Source organism: Crotalus tigris, unplaced genomic scaffold, assembly GCF_016545835.1.
Source record: "Crotalus tigris isolate CLP2741 ecotype Arizona unplaced genomic scaffold, ASM1654583v1 scf7180000024351.1097467, whole genome shotgun sequence".
In the NCBI taxonomy this organism is placed as follows: domain Eukaryota; kingdom Metazoa; phylum Chordata; class Lepidosauria; order Squamata; family Viperidae; genus Crotalus; species Crotalus tigris.
In genome coordinates this window covers 92,584-113,594 of record NW_024100520.1, presented here as the reverse complement: position 1 = coordinate 113,594, position 21,011 = coordinate 92,584, and the positions used below count along the sequence as shown (strand labels likewise).

Here is a 21,011-nt window from a genome sequence, read left to right as displayed (position 1 = left end):
GGTGACCTCAGATTATAAATGAATAAAAGAACGTTGTGGGTGATTAATCTGTTAAGATCTTAACATGCATTTATTTGGAAGAAAATCTTATTGAGCACTGTGCAAGACTTTCAAATGAGAATGGCAAAATTTGTTAAGAATTATGGGTAATAATGCTGAAATCATGTTCGATATTGCAGTGTTGTGAGATTTCAATGATTTTATAACATCATTTTAGTTTTTGTACCATGTCATGCTTGTGTGATGGCACCTTGCATCCTTAGTTTAGCATATTCTATAGGTTAGTCATTGTGGTTTCTAAATGATTGAAGGTAGTATCAAGAATCAGCTGTTGATTATTCCTTTCATAGCATAGCGTAATATATGACTTAGTCTAAGAAACATTGTTTTCAGATCAAGTGCCTCTGACTCTGACTATTAAAATCTATCTTTCTTGCTTAACCCATTTTTTATGGAAGGAAAAAAAAGATAGAAACAGGTGGTAGGCAAACATGTGACACAGTGGTTAAAATGTAGTATTACAAGCTGATTCTGCCCATTGCCAGTTCAATCCTGACCAGCTCAGAGTTGATTCAGCCTTCCATACTTCTAAGGTCAGTAAAAGGAGGACCCAGATTGTTGGGAGGCAATATGCTGACTGTAAACTGCTTAGAGAGGGCTGTAAAGCACTATGAAGTGGGATATAAGTCTAAGTTTATCAGATATGATAAATTCTTGCTTATTCTGAAGGGTAGCATGCTGTAATGAAGACTGGCAAGCTCAAGTCCATTCTCAGCCGTCAAAAGTGCTTGTGGGCCAGTCCTTTTCTCTTAGCCAGGATACTACAGAGAGTAGGCTGGTGGCTTTGGAAAAGTTCTAGGAAGGGAATTATATATATGTTGCCTTGAGCTCTTGAACTAAAGGTGGGATATAAATCCAGTAAAGAAATGAATAAACAAGACAAAGACATCAGAACAATTGCATTACAAAAATTTCCTCTGGAAGCGTCCTTCCTTCTGACTATGTAAATGTAGGATTATGCTGCAAGGGCTACCCCCCACACCCTGTGTGTGTGTGTGTGTGTATGTGTATGTGTACTGTGTGTATAGCAGTACAAACTGGTATCAGTTGAAAAATTTAAAGGAGAATACATACATATATACACACATGCTAAAGTCGCTACTGCGATAAACTATTTCTGTGTTAAATTTAGATTTTGCCAACAAAAATCTCCCTTTAACTCTTTGTCGGCAATATAACTGATACCAGTATAAACTAACTGGTTGAGTCTGGCGGTTATAATGTTTGCCTATGGGAGTGTGGTGCAGGAATAACCTATATAAAAATAATAGTGATTCCTAAATAAGCTATTAAAAGTTTAGACTTTTTTATCTTCTATTATTTATAAGTACGCTTGAATGGTTTGCTGACTTACAGATAATTAAGAAAAGCTGTCAATATACATCAGAGCCTAAAGGCAAGCATTGATTTATTTAAAAGATTTTAAAGAAAGTTTATAATCAATAAACCATGGGAGAGAAAAGGAAGTTGTATTTCAACAATTTACCTTCTATAGTGAAATTTTCACAAGAACCAGCCTGGTAGAGATGGCAAAGCAATTTGCAATTATTCATTTTGGTAGCCATCTTCCATACCATAGTTTCCATAATAATAATACATTTGATACATAAAACAAATAAATGATTGTTTTTTTCTAAGATTTTCACTTAACATTGTGAAAGTCTTTGATGTGAAGTCTATAAAAGCACGTGATGAGCTGTAATCAGCTAATGTATACAGGGAACTGGAAAGGAAATAAAGGATATCATTTTTAACATTTTCCTAGAGAAACAAAATGTAATTCAGTTTGTCAATTCATAAGTAATCTCTGTGCTTTAAAATAACATCTCACAGAAAAAAGTAAGTTTGAGTAACTCTTGATGAAAACAAAGCAACTGACTGTTAAACTCAAGAAATTTTAGCTTAATGAGGAGAGGCATTATGCTTATCGTTAAAAAAAGTTAGAGGAAAATATTGGAAGAAAACTTCAGTAGAGGACTACTATATTGGAATGATAAAAACTCAAGGCTCTATTGATGTGCTGATTAAGGAAGATAATGAATGATGTAGTATGAACTGAAAAAAACAGATGGATTATGAAGCTGCCTCAGTAGGTGTTGAAATAATTTAATTGATTCATAGACATGAATTTTAAAAGAGTAGGCTATGAATCCGATTGAGGTAAGACAACTGGATAATTGATGGTAGAACAATTGTGCTATTCATTTCATTTAGTTATGCCTGCACAATGATAAACACTTGTAATCAAATCTATATTTTCATATACCTTACTGATAGTAATTAATGCAATCTTTGGTTAATGTTTAATTAATTTATATTACCTAAAGAGATCGTGTGAGAAAAATGTATCACAGAATATTCTGCAGTCGAAAGAATCTTTTTCTGAATAAATTTTCCACTCTTAATTGTTTTCTAAAAGTTCTTTTTCAGAATAGTAGCAGAAAGTTTCTGGATGAGGTCATCTAATGGTCTAGGATGAAGTCTCATCAGTTTGCTGACAATACTTAGCTTTATATTTTCACCTCAGTGTTCCTGGGTGATGCAGTGGACATTCTGTCCCAGGGCATGGAGGCTGGAGAGCCACATGGATAGGGTGTAACAGACTTTGGCACCACCCAAGAAAGACTAAGTGGCTTTGGATGTTTAGAAGGGGCGTTGTCTTACCTGAATGCCTTTTCTCAGCATGGAGATGGAGAATCTGCCAAAGGGTTTAGGCTGTGTTCCTGCCCAATCAGATCAAGTCAGCCAACTTGCTATGCCTGTCCTGGGATAGGGTGCCCCAGTCTCAACGCGGGCGAAGCCATTGACTGACAGCAAGACGTGTTGGCTCATAACTCTAACCCTAGGCCTAAATAGTCTGCGAGGGCTGGAGTGGATTCTCCATCTCCGTGCTGAGAAAAGGCGTTCAGGTAAGACAACACCCCTTTGCCAGCACTGGAGATGGAGAATCCACCAATGGGACATACCGAAGCCTACTGTCCCTGAGGGAGGGGAGCAGGCCGGTCCGGTGTGACACCTCGATGTACGACCTGTTGGAGAACTCTTCTGCCGAAGGAAGCCTCTGCCGAGGTGAACCTGTCCATCTTATAATGATGTATAAAGGGCGATGGTGAAGACCATGTGGCTGCCCTACAAACGTCCTCAATGGATGCCTGAGTGGCCCAAGCCGCAGAAGTAGCCGCACTACAGGTTGAGTGGGCTGTGACATGTCGTGGAACCAGCAATGACTCAGACTGGTACGCCCCCGCAATGCACGCCCTGATCCACCTGCCAATCGTGGATGAGGATACCTTCCTACCCTTGGAAGAACGGTGGAAGGACACGAAGAGAGCCTCAGAATTGTGGAAGGCAGCCATCCGTGTAATGTAGCAACGGAGTGCTCTGCAAACATCCAGAAGGTGCCATTGCCGTTCCAGGGCATGAGATGGATTAGGGCAGAAATCTGGAAGCACGATTTCCTGAGCCCTGTGGAATAGAGAATTGACCTTAGGGAGAAAGGTAGGGTCTAGACCAGTGGTTCTCAACCTTTTTAATGCTGCGACCCCCGGTCGTAAGTTGAGGACTACCCAATCGGTCATAAGTTGAGGACTTTCCCTGCCTGGGAGTGCCGCGCATGCGTGGTGCCGCCCCCTGCTCCGGCCGAGGCGTAGCTGGCAAGAGGCAGCGACGGTGCAGGGCGACCACCGGCTGGGCCACCAGCTGGCCCAGCCCAAGGCAGGTAAGGCGCCCGCCGGGCTCCACGCGCACCAGCAACCCTCCCTGCACCCGCTGGCCTCCCACCTCCCACCCCTGGCCCTCTTTTACTTACATTTTTAGTAGTTGCTCAGCGGGGAGGGGTGGAAGCTTCCAGACAGCTCGCATTCGCTGCAGACAATTGCAGCACCGTTTGCAGACTGGGACTTTTGGTGGGCTCAGCAGGGCAGAGACAGCCTGGACAATTCCTATTGGCTTTTGAAAGCCAATAGAATTAGACTCTATTCAAGAAAGTCTATTCTATTGGCTTTCAAAAGCCAATAGAATAAGAAGGAGTAGCACAACTAAAGAAAACGGGGAAAAAATGGTGGACAGCCTTGTTTGGCGACCCCCATGAAATGGTCGTTTGACTCCAAATGGGGTCACGACTCACAGGTTGAGAACCGCTGGTCTAGACAAAGGACCACTCGGTCCCGGTGAAAGATGCATAAGTCATCTCTGGTGGAAAGTGCAGCTAATTCCGATATCCGTCACGCGGAGGTAATTGCCACCAGGAAGGCAACCTTATGAGATAAGGATCACATATCACACGTTCTGAGAGGCTCGAAGGGTAGTTTGGTTAGAGCCGGAGAACTTGCGGCAGTTCCCAAGAGGGGTACCGATGCACTACAGGGGGCTTGGTATTTGTGGCACCCTTGATGAACGAACGAATCAACGGATGTTGACCAAGGGATACTGCGGTGTCACAGGTAAGTAGGGTGGAGAGAGCAGCAACTTGTCTGCGTAACGTGTTCGGAGCCAAGCCCCTCTCCAGACCCTCCAAAAGGTAGTCTAATATTTTTGGAATTGTTAAGTCGGCTATGGTTAAATGATGGTTCATGCACCACGAACAGAAATTCCTCCACGTGGTCTCATAAATACAGTTGGTAGAGAGCCGACAGGAAGCCTGGATCATGGTAATGATGCCTGGCGAGCAGGACTCCTGGGATAAGACCCTGCGCTCAAGTGCCAGACGGCTAACTGGAGCCATTGGGGATCCGGATGAAGGAGGATCCCCTGGCTGAGGGAGACCGAGTCCGGGGGAATCCTCCATGGGGTCGCTATGGAAAGGTTCACGAGGTCGGCGAACTGTGGCCAGTACGGGGCCACTAGAAGAATCTCCAACCTCTCCCAAAGGAGCTTGCGGACGACTGCCAGAAGAAAAGGGAGAGGGGGGAAGGCGTAGAGCAGTCCCTCCGGCCACGGACTCTGAAGAGCATCCGTCTGTTCTGCCTGTAGGGATGGAAAACGGGAGAAGAACCTCGGTAGGTGAGTGTTCACCAAGGAAGCAAAGAGGTCTATTTATTGGTAATCCAAAGCGGTCGGATATTTCCTTGAAGATATTCGGATGCAGCCGCCATTCCGAGTGGTCCACTGTCGACCTGTCTCAGGAAGTCTGCCTGTGTGTTCGCCTCCCCTGATATATGGTCGGCCTTGATGGAGGCAAGGTTGGTCTCTGCCCAGGAGCCCAGCAGAAGGGCCTCGGTCAAGAGTGCACAGGATCGGGTGCCCCCTTGCCGGTTCACATGGGCCTTTGCCGCTACGTTGTCTGTGAGGACCAATACGTGACACTTCGCTACCGTGCTGCGGAAGTGACTTAGTGCCAAGTGTATGGCCCTGAGCTCCAGCCAGTTGATATTGTGCCGAAGGTCGGAGTGGGACCATCGGCCTTGGACCCACTATGACCGAAGGTGCGCTCCCCAGCCGAATAGGCTGGTGTCGGCCGTAAGGGTGAGCCGATCGGGTTCATTGAAGGAGGACCCCCTGAGCATGGCCAACGAGAGCCACCACCTGAGGGAGCACGAGACGCAAAGAGGGATCCTCACCCTTTGATTGGAGGAACTGGTGTTCAGCCTCTGGAAGGGGAGCAGGAACCATTGGAGGTTCCTGGTGTGAAGCCTGACCCAAGGTATGATTGATATGGCTGAAATCATTTTCCCTAGCAATTGGGAGAGGCTGGCCAGCGTTACTGTTCGACTTCTGTGTATTTGGAGAATTAACTCCCATATACTGTCCCGGCGTTCCTGGGAGAGATAGACCCGGCATTCCACTGTGTCTATGACGGCCCCAAGGTGTAGTAGCCTGTTTGTGGGAACCATATGGCTCTTGGATAAATTTACCAAGAACCTGTGACTTTGGAATAGCCTTATCACCAGTTCAAGGTCTGACTGAGCGGCCTGGATTGATGATGACTGGATGAGAATGTCGTCCAGGTACCACTGGACTCTGACAGGCACCATTCTCAGGAGAGCGGCTAGAACCACCAGGATCTTGGTAAAGATTCTTGGAGCTGAGGACAGGCTGAATGGGAGTGCCCTGTACTGGTAATGGTGACCCCTGTGGGCGAACCTTAGAAACCGGCAGTGGTTGAGAGAGATGGGGATGTGGAGATACGCTTCTGTGAGATCAATGGACGTCAGGAAGTCTCCCTTTCTTAAGCTTCCCAAGATGGACTGGAGCATTTGCATCTTGAACTTTCAGTATGCAAGATGATAATTTAATCCTTTTAGGTTTAGGATAGCTCTCCATCCCCCGATGTTTTGGGGACGACGAAGAGAATGGAGTAAAATCCCCGACCTCTCTGATCCAACGGCACCAGTTCTATGGCCTTTATGCTCAAGAGGTGACGAATGGCCTCTTGCATTAATTTTTTCTTTGTGGGATTTCTTAATAATAATAATAATAATAATAATAATAATAATAATAATAATAATAATAATAGTAAAGTTGGAAGGGACCTTGGAGGTCATCTAGTCCAACCCCCTGCTCGGGCAGGAAACCCTACACCCTTTCGGACAAATGGCTGTCCAGTCTCTTCTTAAAAACTTCCAGTGTTGGAGCATTTACTGCTTCTGGAGGCAAGCTGTTCCACTGATTAATTGTTCTCACTGTCAGGAAGTTTCTCCTTAGTTCTAGGTTGCTTCTCTCCTTGATTAGTTTCCACCCGTTGCTTCTTGTCCTGCCTTCAGGTGCTTTGGAAAATAGCTTGATTCCCTCTTATTTATGGCAGCCCCTGAGATATTGGAATACTGCTATCATGTCCCCCCTTGTCCTTCTCTTCGTTAAACTAGACATACCCAATTCTAGCAACCGTTCATTATATGTTTTAGCCTCCAGTCCCCTAATCATCTTTGTTGCTCTTCTCTGTACTCTTTCTAGAGTCTCAACATCTTTTTTACATCGTGGTGACCAAAACTGGATGCAGTATTCCAAGTGTGGCCTTACCAAGGCATTGAAGAGTGGTATTAATACTTCACGTGATCTTGATTCTATCCCTCTGTTAATGCAGCCTAGCACTGTGTTGGCCTTTTGGGCAGCTGCAGCACACTGCTGGCTCATATTTAAGTGATTGTCTACTAGGACTCCGAGGTCCCTCTCACCGTTACTACTATTGAGCATGGTGCCACCTATGCTGTACTTGTGCATTTGGTTTTTCTTGCCTAAATGTAGAACCTTGCTTTTTTCACCATTGAATTTCATTTTGTTAGTTAGTGCCAAGTATTCAAGTCTGTCCAGATCCTTCTGTATCTTAAGCCTGTCTGCTGGAGTGTTGGCTATTCCTGCCAGCTTGGTGTCGTCTGCAAATTTGATGAGTTCCCCATCTATCCCTTCATCCAAATCGTTGATGAAGATGTTGAAGAGCACTGGGGCACCCCACTACACACTTCCCTCCATATAGATGCAGTTCCATTGAGAACCACATGCTGAGTACGGCAGGTCAGCCAGCTACGGATCCATCTGGTGGTGATTCTGTCTACCCCACATTTTTCTATCTTATCAAGTAGTAGGTTGTGATCTACTTTATCAAATGCCTTACTGAAGTCCAAGTAAATTATGTCTACAGCATTCCTCTGATCCACTAATTTTGTCAATTGGTCAAAGAATGCAATAAGATTTGTCTGGCATGATCTATTTTTGACAAACCCGTGTTGGCTTTTAGTAATGACTTTGTTTACCTCTAGGTGTTCGTTGATTCGTTGTTTGATTATCTTTTCCAGGATCTTCCCAGGTATTGAGGTCAGGCTGATAGGTCTGTAATTTCCTGGATCCATTTTTTTTCCTTTTTTGAAGATGGGAACTATATCAGCTCTTTTCCAGTCTTCCGGTAGTTCCCCTGTGTTCCAGGATCTTTGAAAAATATAGTTCAGTGGTTCCGATATCACATCTGCCAGTTTCTTGAGAACCTTGGGGTGTAATCCATCTGGTCCTGGTGATTTGAACTCATCTAGGCTTGACAGGTGCTCACTTACCATTTTCTTGCCTATCTTAACTTGTGTTTCTATTTTGTTTTTTATGGCACTATTTTTGATAGGTTGGTCTGTTTTTTCCCTTTGTGTAAAGACAGATGCAAAAACCAAATTAAATAGTTCTGCTTTCTCCCTGTTGCTTGTCACCTTCTTGCCACTTCCACCCACTAATGGACCAATCATTTCCTTCACTTTTTTCTTGTTTTTTACATGTTGAAAAAAGCTTTTTTTGTTATTTTTGACTTTGGTCGCAAGCCTTAGTTCATTTTGAGCCTTGGCTTTCCTCACTTCATCTTTGCAGGCTCGGGCTATTTGCTGATATTCTGACTTAGTTATGTTCCCCTCTTTCCACTTTCTATACTTGTCCTTTTTATCTTTCAATTTGTCAGAGAGTTCTTTATGCAGCCATGCTGGTTTCTTTTGAGAGTTGTTGTTTTTCCTCTTCATTGGTATTGTGCTAGACTGTGCTTTTATTATCTCATTTTTCAAAATTTCCCAAGCTTCTTGAGTTGTTTTCCCCTTGAGGATTCTCATCAATGGAATCCTTCCCAAGCCCTCTCTAAGTTTATTGAAATTAGCTCTCTTGAAGTCCAAGACTCTAGTTTGACTGTGTTCTATTGCTTGTGCTTCCATAATGATGAATTCTAATATTGCATGATCACTTCCTCTCAGGGTTCCTATGGCTTCAACACTTTCTATCATTTCATCTCTGTTAGTGAGAATTAGATCCAAAATGGCTAATCCCCTAGTTCCCTTCTCTACTTTTTGGGATACAAAGTTGTCTGCTAGGTTTGCCAGGAAGTGAGGACAAGAAATGAAATGATTCGGAGGGTTGGAGATGAACTCCAGGGACAGTCCATGACGAATGGTGATCAGGACCCAGGCATCTGTGGTGGTGGCCTCCCACTGGTTGGCAAAGAGAGAGAGTCTGCCCCCAATGGGAGAAGCCACCCGAGAGTCACTTGGACCGGCAGAAGGGGTGGCCGCTCTTGCGAAAGGGCTGTTTGCCCTGAAATTGTTGCCTGGGTCTAGAAACTGGCCTGTCAGGCTGTCTGTCCTGTCTTAAGGGGAAAGGGGCAGTTGGGATGGGAATAGCTGGGTCTGGCCCCTGCCCAAAAGGATTGTCTTCGTGCATAAGGGTTGGCTCATTTGTCGGAGCGTTTGATGAGATGGTTAAGGACCTTACACTTGTCCTTATTCTCTGTAAGGAATGGTTCAAGAGTCTCCCCAAACAGTTTTCCTCCCTGATAAGGGGCTGCTGACAAGCGCCATTTAGATTTGGCATCAGCCTGCCAGTGCTTTAACCAAAGCATGCGGCATGCAGTAACGTTTGATGCCATGCCGGAATCCTGGCTTGAAGCTATCAGAGCCAGAGGAGAGAGGACCTAGTGAAACAGGATGCAGAGGTGGTTGCTCTAATAGCCCACGCCACAGCTTGATGGGTTCTGCAGAACGTGAGCTCCCATCTGCGATCCTCTGCCTTTAGGACCTCAGATATATCGCCAGAAATGGCGGTGGGGGATATGAGGGGACCTAAGGGTTCATCCACTGCGGGCACCTCCATGGCATCGGTCAGGTCTTGGGCAACATTGAACAGCCTTTTCTCATTCTCGCTGGGGAGAGGAAAGGTGCCTGGGGAGGCCCACTGTTTCTGGACCACGTTTAGAAACATGGGCGGACAAGGTATATGGTGTTGGGTCGTTACTGGTTCAGTGAAGCCCAGATCCGCCTCTGAGTCTGGTGTGGATGTCATTGCCGATGTTGAGCGATCGGGTCCAATGTGAGCAGTGGAGCTGGCCTTGCGGAGCAGGGGAACAAAAAAGGAAGGGTTAAACAGATCGCCAAACTATGGCGTTTCTGGGGAAGTTTCCTCCTCATCAGACCATGGGGCCTCCAGTTCAACATCGTACTTGCGAGGAGATGAGACCTCGGTATAAGAGGACTGAGAAGGGGAAGAAGGCGCGTGGTAAGCCGCAATAGCCGAATGATGAATCGGGAGGGAAATGACCGAGTCTGGCCTAGGTGCTTGTGACCTGGCCTCAAGAGCCTGCTCTACTGCCTGTGCACTCAATGTTTTCAGGTGGTCTTCCGTGGGAAAGGATACCGGCTCTGCTGTCCTGAGTCCAGCCTCAGTGGGGGTGAAGGTGGCTTCACGGGCCGAGTGTTGGGTCCATGGAGCAGGAGGCAGAGAAATGGGATTTGCGCCGACTGGGTCACAAGGTACAGGAGAGGAGAGAAGTTCCCCTGTTAACCAGACCCCCTGGGAAGAGGTAGAGGGACCCAGGGGCAAATCGAAAGAGGGAGCTTCGGCTTGTTTATCCTCAATCCTGGCTTGTTTATCCTCAATCCTGGCTTGTTTTGTGCTTTAGAAAACTCTTTCTCCAGAGTCTGGTGTCTCCTGCTGGCCTGCTTTTCCGCCCTTTTGGAGGTCTTTGCCGCAGATCTGGTCTTGGCCTTGGCCGAAATCTTGCCTGTGGCCTCCTGATTGGAGGATTTGTGCCGTTTTGAGGCCGATGAAGTCGGTAAGACATCCTTTGTGGAAGTCATAGTATCCTCCATTCTCGTGGATAAACTCAGGTGCACGATAGGGTACCCCTGGTATCCAGATACCGCGTAAGCGGGGGGGAGGAAATCAAGAGCAGGGGACGTACTGGTCTCCCTGACCCCCTGGTCACCAGGCCGGTGTTATCTGACTGACCGGACGTGCGGGCAGGCGCGTGGTGTTGCCGACCAGCTACGTGAAGAATGGCAACACAGAGTGCGCGGTGCGTGGGCCTATGGGATGGCGAAGTCCCCTATGCGATGTCACAGTAGGTACTGCCTGCTTCTAGGTGACCAGGTATGGAGACACCAAAGCCTGGGCCTGAGGCCTAGATGATGCTGTAATTAGAAAGGTCTAATCCTGAAAGAAAAGATGTACCTAAATCTACCTGAAGAGTAAGTTCTGCTTACACCCTGGTGGTGATTGCTGGGCCTGCAGGCCTGAGTGGATTCAGCCTAGGTGCCTTCCAAAATGGCGGCCGTGCTGTTTCCCTTATATGACTGGGAAAGAGAGGGAAGAAAAAGGCAGGGGAGAGGAGAATCCAGCCCTCCGAGGGTTAGGAACGACCAACAAGGTAAGGAGGTCAGTTGTGGAATGAGGAGGAATCCCCCTCCCCCCTCCATGAGTGCCCCAAGCACACAAGAACAAAGGCCGCACAGTCCTCAAACTGGTGGCCGTTGAGGTAAGGCAGCCCTGTGCAGGCCTCAAAATGGCGGCCACTGACGTAAAATAGGCCTTGTGTAGGCCATAAGATGGCAGCCATATGAGGGAGTTACGAGCGGGGGTCTGTAGACAAGGGAGGCTAGTTGCGTTGCCTCCCCCATTCTCCCTTTGGGGTCCTTTGATTTTGGCAAAAAAACGGTCTGTGTACCTTTCTGGACACACGCTAGCCTCCAACGGCCGTTTTTGGTTTGCGTGTGTGTCCGGCTGTCAGGACTGCAGCCGCAGTCACTGACAGGAGGAGAGGCTGTAAATTGAAGGCAAAGGGCTGGGACAGAAGAAACGGCCCTTTTCGAACGCGCGCTGACTTCAAAGAGCCTGCGCATGCATTCAGCTTCGGAGCTGCAGCCGCAGGCTCCGGTAGGTAAAATGCTTCAAATTACTGTGAAAGCAGCAGAAGTGGCTCAAACGGCCGTTTTTGGCTCACGTGCATGTTCCGCAGCTAGAGCTCCAGCCCCAGTCTTCAAAGGAAGGGAATCCTGAAAAGCGAGCCTCAAAGACTAAGAAGGAGATGAACTGCAGCACTGATCCCAGTGCTGCCTGAAAAAGGGAAGGTAAACCTCCTTGCAGAGGGGAGACAGCTCGCCTCAGCTTGAAGCTTTTGTTGTGAAGGGAAGAGGAAAGGAAGCCTCTGTTCTTCAGGGAAGATGAGGATAAGATTATTCTGGAGAATAGTCAGGCTGAAAACAGTGCTGATTACAGCGCTGCTCAAAAGACTGTGGGAGAAAAGGAAAATCCACCAATGGGAAGTGTACCTACCTATGAGCCAAACTTGCATGTCTGTCCTGGGCAAGATCAAGTTGAGACTGGGGCACCCTAGCCCAGGACAGGCGTAGCAAGTTTGGCTGACTTGATCTGATTGGGCAGGAACACATTGGTGGATTCTCCATCTCCAGTGCTGGAGAACTTCTTGGGTCAGGGATATTCCATGTTTGTCTCTGAATGGAATGGCACTACCTCAGACAGACCTGGCATCAAAACTGGGGGGGGAGGTCTTCTTTGATTCAGTATTTGCTCAAAGATTAGGTGCCAGTCCTGGCTTGGAGGGACTTTGTACATCTTGTGCATCAGTTGTACCTGCTCCTGGCTTGGGAGATTCTATTCACAGTCACATGTGAACCTCTGAAGGTTAGGTTGGCCCTGACCCTGTTGGCTTTTCGGAAGGCCTAGAGACATGATTCTATGCTTCAGCCTGGGCTTCAAGTGTGTGAAGGGACCTGTCTCTTGGCTTTGTTGATGGTCATTGTGATTTTCTTGGCTGTGTATTTTAATTTTTCTATATGTATCTTTATTTGTTTAACACTGTTCACTACCTAAAGTCATTTGTTGAAATGGGCAGCTAAATTAATTAAATCATTAATAATTAAAATATTTAATGTTCTATAGAAAAGTTATAAAAATGGGAAGAAATATACAATTTTTCTGTATTATTACTCTCTAGGTGCCAAGGTAGTATTTCTTTTGAAAGAGCAAATGCCTCTCCCTTTTACTGGTTCTTCCTTTAATGTCATGGCATCATGCCTTTCTTAGCAAACATGTAGTTAGGGTCCATGTAAACTAGTTACTATTAATTCCTTTTTCTGTGCTGTAATGTTGGCGAATCATTAGCAAAGTGGACAAACTAATTTGGATAAACAGGTGATTTCCATTTTGGGGCAGGAATACCAATGTAACACCTATGGTATCTGTAGCACCTTAAACTACCAGTATTTTTTCCTGGGCTTTGTAAAATCCATATTATTAGTAAAATTAATCTGGGTCATAGTGCATTCATCCTAGTTATGCAAGCTTGCAGAGTAAGCTTCCTTTATCTTCTAGAAGTAGCTATTGCTGTGACTTTCTGATTACTGACAATGTGCCAGACAGTGACTCCGGTATTAGGTATTGGGCAGGTATTTAAAATTGTTAGCTTCCTTTAAAAAATATTATACCAATAATTTGACAGTTGTGAAATATCTAATAAATTGGGCTCTATACTGTATACACATATAAGGGACAGGTCTGTCTTTGTAGGCATATTAATTTATATTGCAGCACACCAAAAATGAAATTAATAATTAAACTGGAGAGAGTAAAAAGAAAGGCGCAGCAACATCAAATAGAGAAACAGACTCATCAAGGATCAGAAAAATGTTTGGAGCAGCATCTGAAATTCCTACAATATCTGAATAATGATACTGTGGGAAACCATGAGATTTAAGGAAGAGGAAAGGCCATCAGTTTCCTGTGATGGCTTAGTACACAAAGCATAACACTGAAACTTTAAAAATAAAAGATGAGCAAACTAGATGTATTTGACAAACTATCATTTTAAACATTCCTGGTTTATCATTATTGACTTCAGCATTATTGAGCTTAGTGTGATTCTCCTCAATTAAGGATTATATATTCAACAGCCAAGGACCAAACTATTTGTACTTTTTTGTTTTCATCTGCCAGTATGATTTGGCTCTGTGGAATATATCCATGCTAAAGTTCTCAATGTTCTGTAGAAAATAATAATTTTTACTTATATTAAGTCTTCAACATAAACGGATGCTATATAATTCGAACAACACATATTCCTGAAAGACAGGGATATTGTTTTGATATTTAGTGGAGATTTTAAAAAAGAAAATGAAGTTATGATCGTTTTTGACAGTCTTCCTCTTTGCAGGCAGTACATGCCATAGTACTTCACTCCCAACGCTTGTCCGGACACCAACCCTTGTGATGCAGCCCTCTCTGGATGTCAAATCATTTGTGTCCTTCCCTGTGGAGAGCAGTTCTGCTGTTGGGCTCTTCCCAAATTTTAACACTGTAAGTAAACAGTTTATTTCATTGGGTGTTGCTTTATTTGCTGTAAAATAAAATACATCCTTGTGTTATCAGTTGTGAACCTGTCTCACCGTACATTTAGTGCTAATTGAGGATGGATTTAATCTTGGGCACTAAATCAAAACTGAATCCTTAACCCATACATTGTTGGGCTTTCTGGGCAGAGACAATAATAAAATACTGAACTGAACCACACCTTTTGCAAAGCTTCTAATACTTTGGTGTGTGTCCCTGTGCGTGTGAGGGTACATGCTCAAAACAAGCTATCTAGTTACACCACACAGGTGGTTCTGTGTTTTTATTTGTTTTATGGCACTACCAAAATAAAAGACATTTACTCCTCACAATTAAAACCAGTCGGTCTCTTCTTTCCGTATAGCTGAAGAAATGTTTCTATTTCCTTTTATTTTGCTTTAAAATTATGAAACTTGATCAATTCAATAGCAGCCCGTCTTGGCTTCACAATGAAGCCATTTATTTTGCTGACCGGAAAGCGCACCTGGGTTGTTTGTAGAATGCATGTGTGTGAGAGTATCGGTGTTTCAGAGTGATAAGAAATCTTGGTTCCCTGGTGCTGCATTATGGAGTAGTTATTGGTTCAAATGCTATTATACCATCCAGTTCCATAATTTTTGCTCAGTTAATTACATACATAAGGTTTAATGTTGAATCTTGCAGCATAATTATATTTTAAAATCAGCAAGCATGTAAGAAACATTCCTGCCTAAACATGAATGTACTTTTGTTCTTGGCCTTGAATTCAAGAACTTCCCTTAAATCAGTGTGATTAGAAATCCACAGTTTAAAAGTATTTCAAATAATTGTATTTTCTATTTTTTTAGTGCATATCAAGGAACATTATAACATTAGGGTATCCTTGGAGATAAACAGATTAATTACTGTTCATTTAATGACTTGTCTTCATTTAACATTTGTAAATCCTGATTCAATCTCCTTTTTTTAAAAAAAAAAAATCCTATTTATCCTTACCTGATTTTTCTCTTTCTCCTTGCTCAGCTTCAGTTTCGTTCTTAATGTAGAATTTCTATCTTCTGCTTGCCCAACTTTTTTTGTTTGTTTGTTTGGGCTTAAATTCCATTCTCTAATAGTGCATCTTTCTTCTGACCATGGATGTGGTATTATGAATGATTATCTTTACTTTGGGCTCCTTCATATTATTTATTTCGTGTGTTGTTTGTATTTTCTGACTTTCTTCATAAATATTTTACTTTTCAGTGTGTATACTTGTGGGTTTGGATCTGGTTTTTTTTTGGTGTTTTTGTAGTCAAACACATGAAAAGCAGGATACAAAATGGATGAAGAAAAACTGTTTACTTGTTCTTATCTGGATTGTACACCTAATGTTGGTGCTGAATGACAGTGATACTTTTTTCCAGTCATTATATTAGTAAATACAATTTCTTTACAAATGGAAAATACTGCTTGACTTTATGGTATGTTGTTTTCATCATTAAAAAGATGTAGTGAACTCTAAATGTCTTCAGTATTATGATCCATAATACATTGCTGGTGCTCTTAAATTAGATCTCAAATAGTTTTTAAATATAACAGCATAGATCAGGCAATTTTACTGTGAACTTATATCATATGTGACTTAAATCCACTATCTTGTGTGTTTGTAGAGCCAGTATTCCTATGTTCAGACAATTCAGCAGGGACACACTGTGTAAATAATCAGCTCATAGCAATAAAAAGTCAATTTATGAATAATGCTGTCCGGCGAGTAACCCAGTTTGTTCATACATGATGCTTAAAACCATTTCAAAGCATTAAAGTTATTGTAATTTGAAAGGGAAAATTGGTATTATCAGCACTGCCAGACTGTGGGAGTTGAACTAGTGCCAGTTATTGCCTTTGCAAAGTTATCTGTGTGTGTGTGTGTGTGTGTGTGTGTGTGTGTGTGAGAGAGAGAGAGAGAGAGAGAGAGAGAGAGAGAGAGAGAGAGAGAGAGAGAGAGAGAGAGAGAGAACGAGAACACAAGAGATTCCTTATTACTTATAAATAAATTCTGCTGACAGACATTGCTTTCCAGTACAAAGCATAGCAGAGAGATCATAAGATAGCATTCCAATTTTGAAAACAGGCATAAAGTAATGTCTTTAAATATTCATGTACTCATTTCAGTGCAGCCAAAACTGAGAATCTGATAAGTATATGTCCCATAGTTATTTAACTACGGGTGACAGTTCATGGAGTGTTTCATAGCCTTTCTTACCTCAAAAATATTGTTGGATATTTGTGATGCACTATATTATGTCCTGCGTTTATAGTCCCAAGCAAAGCAATAGATAGCAGAAAGTAATGATACCATCAAATGTCATATTTTTCTGCTTTGTACTATGAATCTCAGTAGTTCATACAGCCGGCCTCTACCTTGAGACGAGTTTTGCAGTTCCCAAAAGTTCTTTTCAGATTTGAAGTTTAAATCCTCCTTTTCATTCACTTGTATAGTTACTTCCTTCTCTTTGCTGCTCTAACAGTGCAATAAGTTGGGCGCAATAAAGAAGGAAACTTTTTCTCATCCATTCCCCTATTACTATGCCTATGAGCCTGGTGGCAAAGAGCATCAAAAAAAGATAGGGTAGGCAGATTTCTGCCCCCTTTTCCCTTTTCCTCTAAAGCTAAAACAGCATGGTGCATAAATGTATGATGAATGAGAAGCAAGAGTGGGTCAGGTACAGTAGTTGGTTGGAAAAAGTAGCATAGAAAGTATGTTTTGGGTGTGAAAAAAGTAAAAAGATAACCTTTGGATTTTGATGCTGTAATGCAGGGTCCTCAAGCTATGGGCCATGGCCTCAGAAATGGCTGGCTGGTGCATGGATGCGTGCGTGCACTCCTCCCATTCGTGCTACCATCTGCGGCCCCATTTGCCCCATTTGCACATGCAGCGCCGGGCGGGTGGGTGCAGCCCATTGTGCATTCACGAACAGAACTAGCACCTGGCAGGTGTGCGTGGCCCATTTACGCGTATGCAAATGGGTCTGCTACCACTGGGTGTGTGTGCATGACCCATTTGCACATGCGCGAATGAGGCTGCTAGTGCCAGGCAGGTGTGGTGGCCTGTTTCTGCATGTGTGAACCGGGCCACTAGTGTCGCATCGGTGCACGCACACCATTTGCGTGCTTGCGCACACACCAGTTTGGAAGCTGCTGTCCTTCCCTCCGGGCTATGAGCCCAGGAAGGTTGGAGACCTCTGCTGTAATCCATCTATGACAGATCCAAAATTAGCTTGAAATAATGAATTATTTTTCAAATTTGATTGGAAATGATTAGAAACAAAAACTGATTTTCCAAATTTATTTCCAGACTTGATCATCTCAATATTGTCTGATAGCAGTCTCCCCCCCATCAAACAATTTAGATATAATAGGTACAAAACACATCTAGAGTGCTCTCTGTCTTTGGTAACTACTGCATATCTAATAACCGCCATAAGTTTCTTTAGACTGCCATGTTTTCCCCAACGTGGTCATATGGCAAGATCCTGCCCTGGAAAAATTCTAAGCTCCAAGCAGCTGAATTGTGAATTGCTTTATGCTGGCTTCCTGAGTTCTTTTCTCTTTAGATCCTTTCTCAAGTGGCCAGCTTTACCCCTTTTGCTCTGTGATGCAGTTTTACATTACCATCTGTGTGCCATTCTTAGAGCTTGAATAGAAAGCAAAATTCTATCTAGGCAGCCAATCAGGAGACGGGAAAAACAAAACTCCTACTGGTGCCCTATATCCTTGTTGTCTTACTCCATTTCTCTCTAAAACACTAGTTTTGCAGGAGGGAGGAGGAGGCAGGGTAAGCTGGCAATTCTTGCTAATATGAAACCATTCCTGCAGCTCTAGAGGAAACACTTCCCATATTCATGCATCAAGTCGTGTTTCCTTCCACCACTGTTCCCATTTTACTGCTCCCAACTTGGCCTCAGTAAAGTCTTGCAATTGTCTGTCTGTCAGGTTTCTAATAAATGGGGTACTTATGTTTGCTGATGTTGTCTCTTGCATTACGGATCTGGGTGCAAAGGCTATTTAGAGTCTTTCAGATGACTCATTCTGATTCCCGCCTCCTCCAGCAAAGATCTGCTTTTTATTATCTTTTTATCTGCTTTTTATCATTAAAGATACTGTATGTACTGCCCATCTCATTATCTCTGGGCAGTTTACAAATTACCATAAAAATCTATACGAATCCAGACAAAGTTAAAAAGCAAAATTAAATTAAAAAGATGGAACACTGTTAAGCCACCAGGCATCCCCAGGGTTGCATGCTACTCTGGATGCCCATGCTGACTGACAGAGCCAGGCTTTAACACTCTTTATCATTAATGCCAGTGTTATCATCTGCTAAATTTCTTGCCTGTATCTTTAATGTCTTCTTTCTTGTAGAGGTTGATCTATTGTATATTTACCTACTTATATATTTATTTATTAAACTGCCCAATAGCTACAACTTTCTGAGCAGTCTTATCAAGTGTAGAAGACCAGATTCACATGTTGAATTAAACTGATTTATTGCTAAAGGAATCTTCTCAACTAATGGTGGACAGTTGCTCAGAGTTAGATAAGCACCAACAGCATTCAAATTAGGCTGGACATAGTTCCCTTGTCGCTATGTAATGATTCTAGGTTGATTTCCCCCTTTTCACTCCATCTTCAAGTTCTGCCATTCCTTCTCCTGCAGCTTTACGATAAAACACACTAAAAATATAGTATGAATCCAAATATGCAATAAATGAAAATAAAACACCATATAAATTAGACAGCTATAAATCTGTCTTCAGTCTTCAAAGCAATATAAATAAAAAGGCAGTTATTTTTTTTTTTTTTTAAAAAAAAAAACTAATTCAAAAGCTGTGGAAAATAGAATATCTCCACCCGGCACTGAAATGACGGTAGTGTAGGTGCCAGTCAAGCCTCCCTGGGGAGGGAATTCCATAAAAGGGTGTTACCACAAAAGAAGCATTCCCTTGATGAAGGGACCTGGAGGAGGTGGAGGATCTCATTAGACAAGGTCTGGGTAGGTGATGCAGTATGGAAGAAGGCACTCCTTCAAATAGGTTTTTTGAATTGGCTCTGGAAAAGAACTAACAGCCTACGCAGATGACCAAGAGCTGGTGTAATATGACCATATTGGTGGGAGGTCTAGTTGCTGCATTTTAAATTAAATTTAGTTTCCAAACTGTTTTCAAAGGTAGCCCCACATGTACAGTAATGCATTGCAGTAATCCGATCAGGAAGTTTTCAGCATGAATAGTTGTTGCAAGTCTTTCTGTATCCAAGTTAAGATCTCAGTTGATAAATCAGCTGAAAAATCAGTCCTGGCCACAATACTACCAAAGCCATCTAGACATCTAGAAGTTCACCCAAACTTAGTTTAGGGCAAGTCCAGACCATTCCAGGGCAGGCAGGACATGGTCTAAATGGACAGATGCATCACCCACAAACAGTATCTTTTGTCTTTTATGTATTTGTTTTATTTTATGTGTATCTCATCTTTATTATTTTTACAACTAACTCAAAGCAGTGGACATATCCAACATACTTTCTTCCTCCTATTTTCCCCACAACGACAACCCTGTGAGGTGAGTTGGGATGAGAGAGAGAGAGTGATTGGCCCAAGGTCACCCAACTGGCTTTCATGGTGAAGGCAGGACTTGAACTCACAGTCTCCTGCTTTCTAGACTCATCCCTTAACTGCTAGACCAAACTATATTGGCTCTAGTTTATTGGTTGACATCCAGTCCATTACTCTGTCCAAGCACAGATTCATAACACCAGTCCATTACTCTGTCCAAGCACAGATTCATAACACCAGTCCATTACTCTGTCCAAGCACAGATTCAAAACACCAACCACCTTACTTGTGTTAGATGAAAAAGAGTGATTGAGCTAGATATCATCTTTATACTGATGCACCCTGGATGACTGCTTCCAGCAATTTAGCATATATGTTAAATAGCCTAGAGGATAAAATGGACCCATGAGAGACTCCATAACCCACTTGCCATGAGGCAGAAGAGTAATACTTTACCATCTCCTTCTGGAAACAACCATCCAGGTAGGAATGGAACCATAGGAATACAGTGCCTACACAACCCATCTCTTGACAGCCTATCCAAAAGATGCTGTGATTGATGGTACAAAGTTGATGAGAGATTCCCAAAAGACCAACACAATTGTAGTCCCCGGTCTTTTTCTTGGCCCCGGTCATCCCACAGGGCAACCAGGTTTGTGTTCCGTAGGCAGACCTGTATATACAATAGATATATTGTATCAGTTAACAAATGTATGTAGAAAACACACCACAGTAGTAATGGTGGACTTTAACTACCCTGACATCATCTGAGAGACAAGTGGAAGATCAAACATGTTCCTGACCAACCTATCTGACAACTTTGTCATCCAAAAAGTAGAGGAGGGAATTATATTAGAGGGACAGCTATACTGGACCTAATTTTTACTAACAGAGAATAAATGATAGAGAGGGTTGAAGTTGCAGAATCTTTGGTGGGAGAGTGGTCGTGTCATATTAGAATTCAGTATAATGCAGATACAAGCAATAGACCAATGGGAAATCAGTTTCATCCAAGGGAACCTGGTATTTTTTGCTTTTGTTGCCATGAGAAAACTCTTACAGAGTCTCCTTGCTTCATGGGGAGGTTATATAAGGCAGGGGTCCCCAACCTATGGTCCGTGGCCTGGGACTGGGCTGTAGGCTCTTGGCCAGCGGGCCGCGGAAATGGCTGGCCGGTGTGTGCACATATGTATGCGCATCCTCCCCACTCGTGCTAGCACCCGCAGCCCCATTTGCACATGCGCACGGGCACAAACAGGGATATTAGCGTGGGGCGGGTGTCCGCACCCCGTTTGCACATGTGCTGCTA

The 21,011-nt window shown here is 43.5% G+C and overlaps 1 protein-coding gene across 6 annotated transcripts in view; it reads left to right on the top strand.

The window, feature by feature from the left end:
• The window catches only part of ZNF385B (zinc finger protein 385B), a 275,321-nt gene that overhangs the window by 183,720 nt on the left and 70,590 nt on the right, over nt 1-21,011 (top strand). For 5 of the 6 annotated variants that reach the window (XM_039327147.1, XM_039327148.1, XM_039327149.1 and 2 more), the window contains one exon: nt 13,958-14,100. In XM_039327147.1, coding sequence (XP_039183081.1) covers nt 13,958-14,100 — 143 coding nt within the window. Of the gene's footprint in view, nt 1-13,957; nt 14,101-21,011 lie in introns of those variants that run through there. The other variant, XM_039327153.1, reaches the window with a different exon arrangement.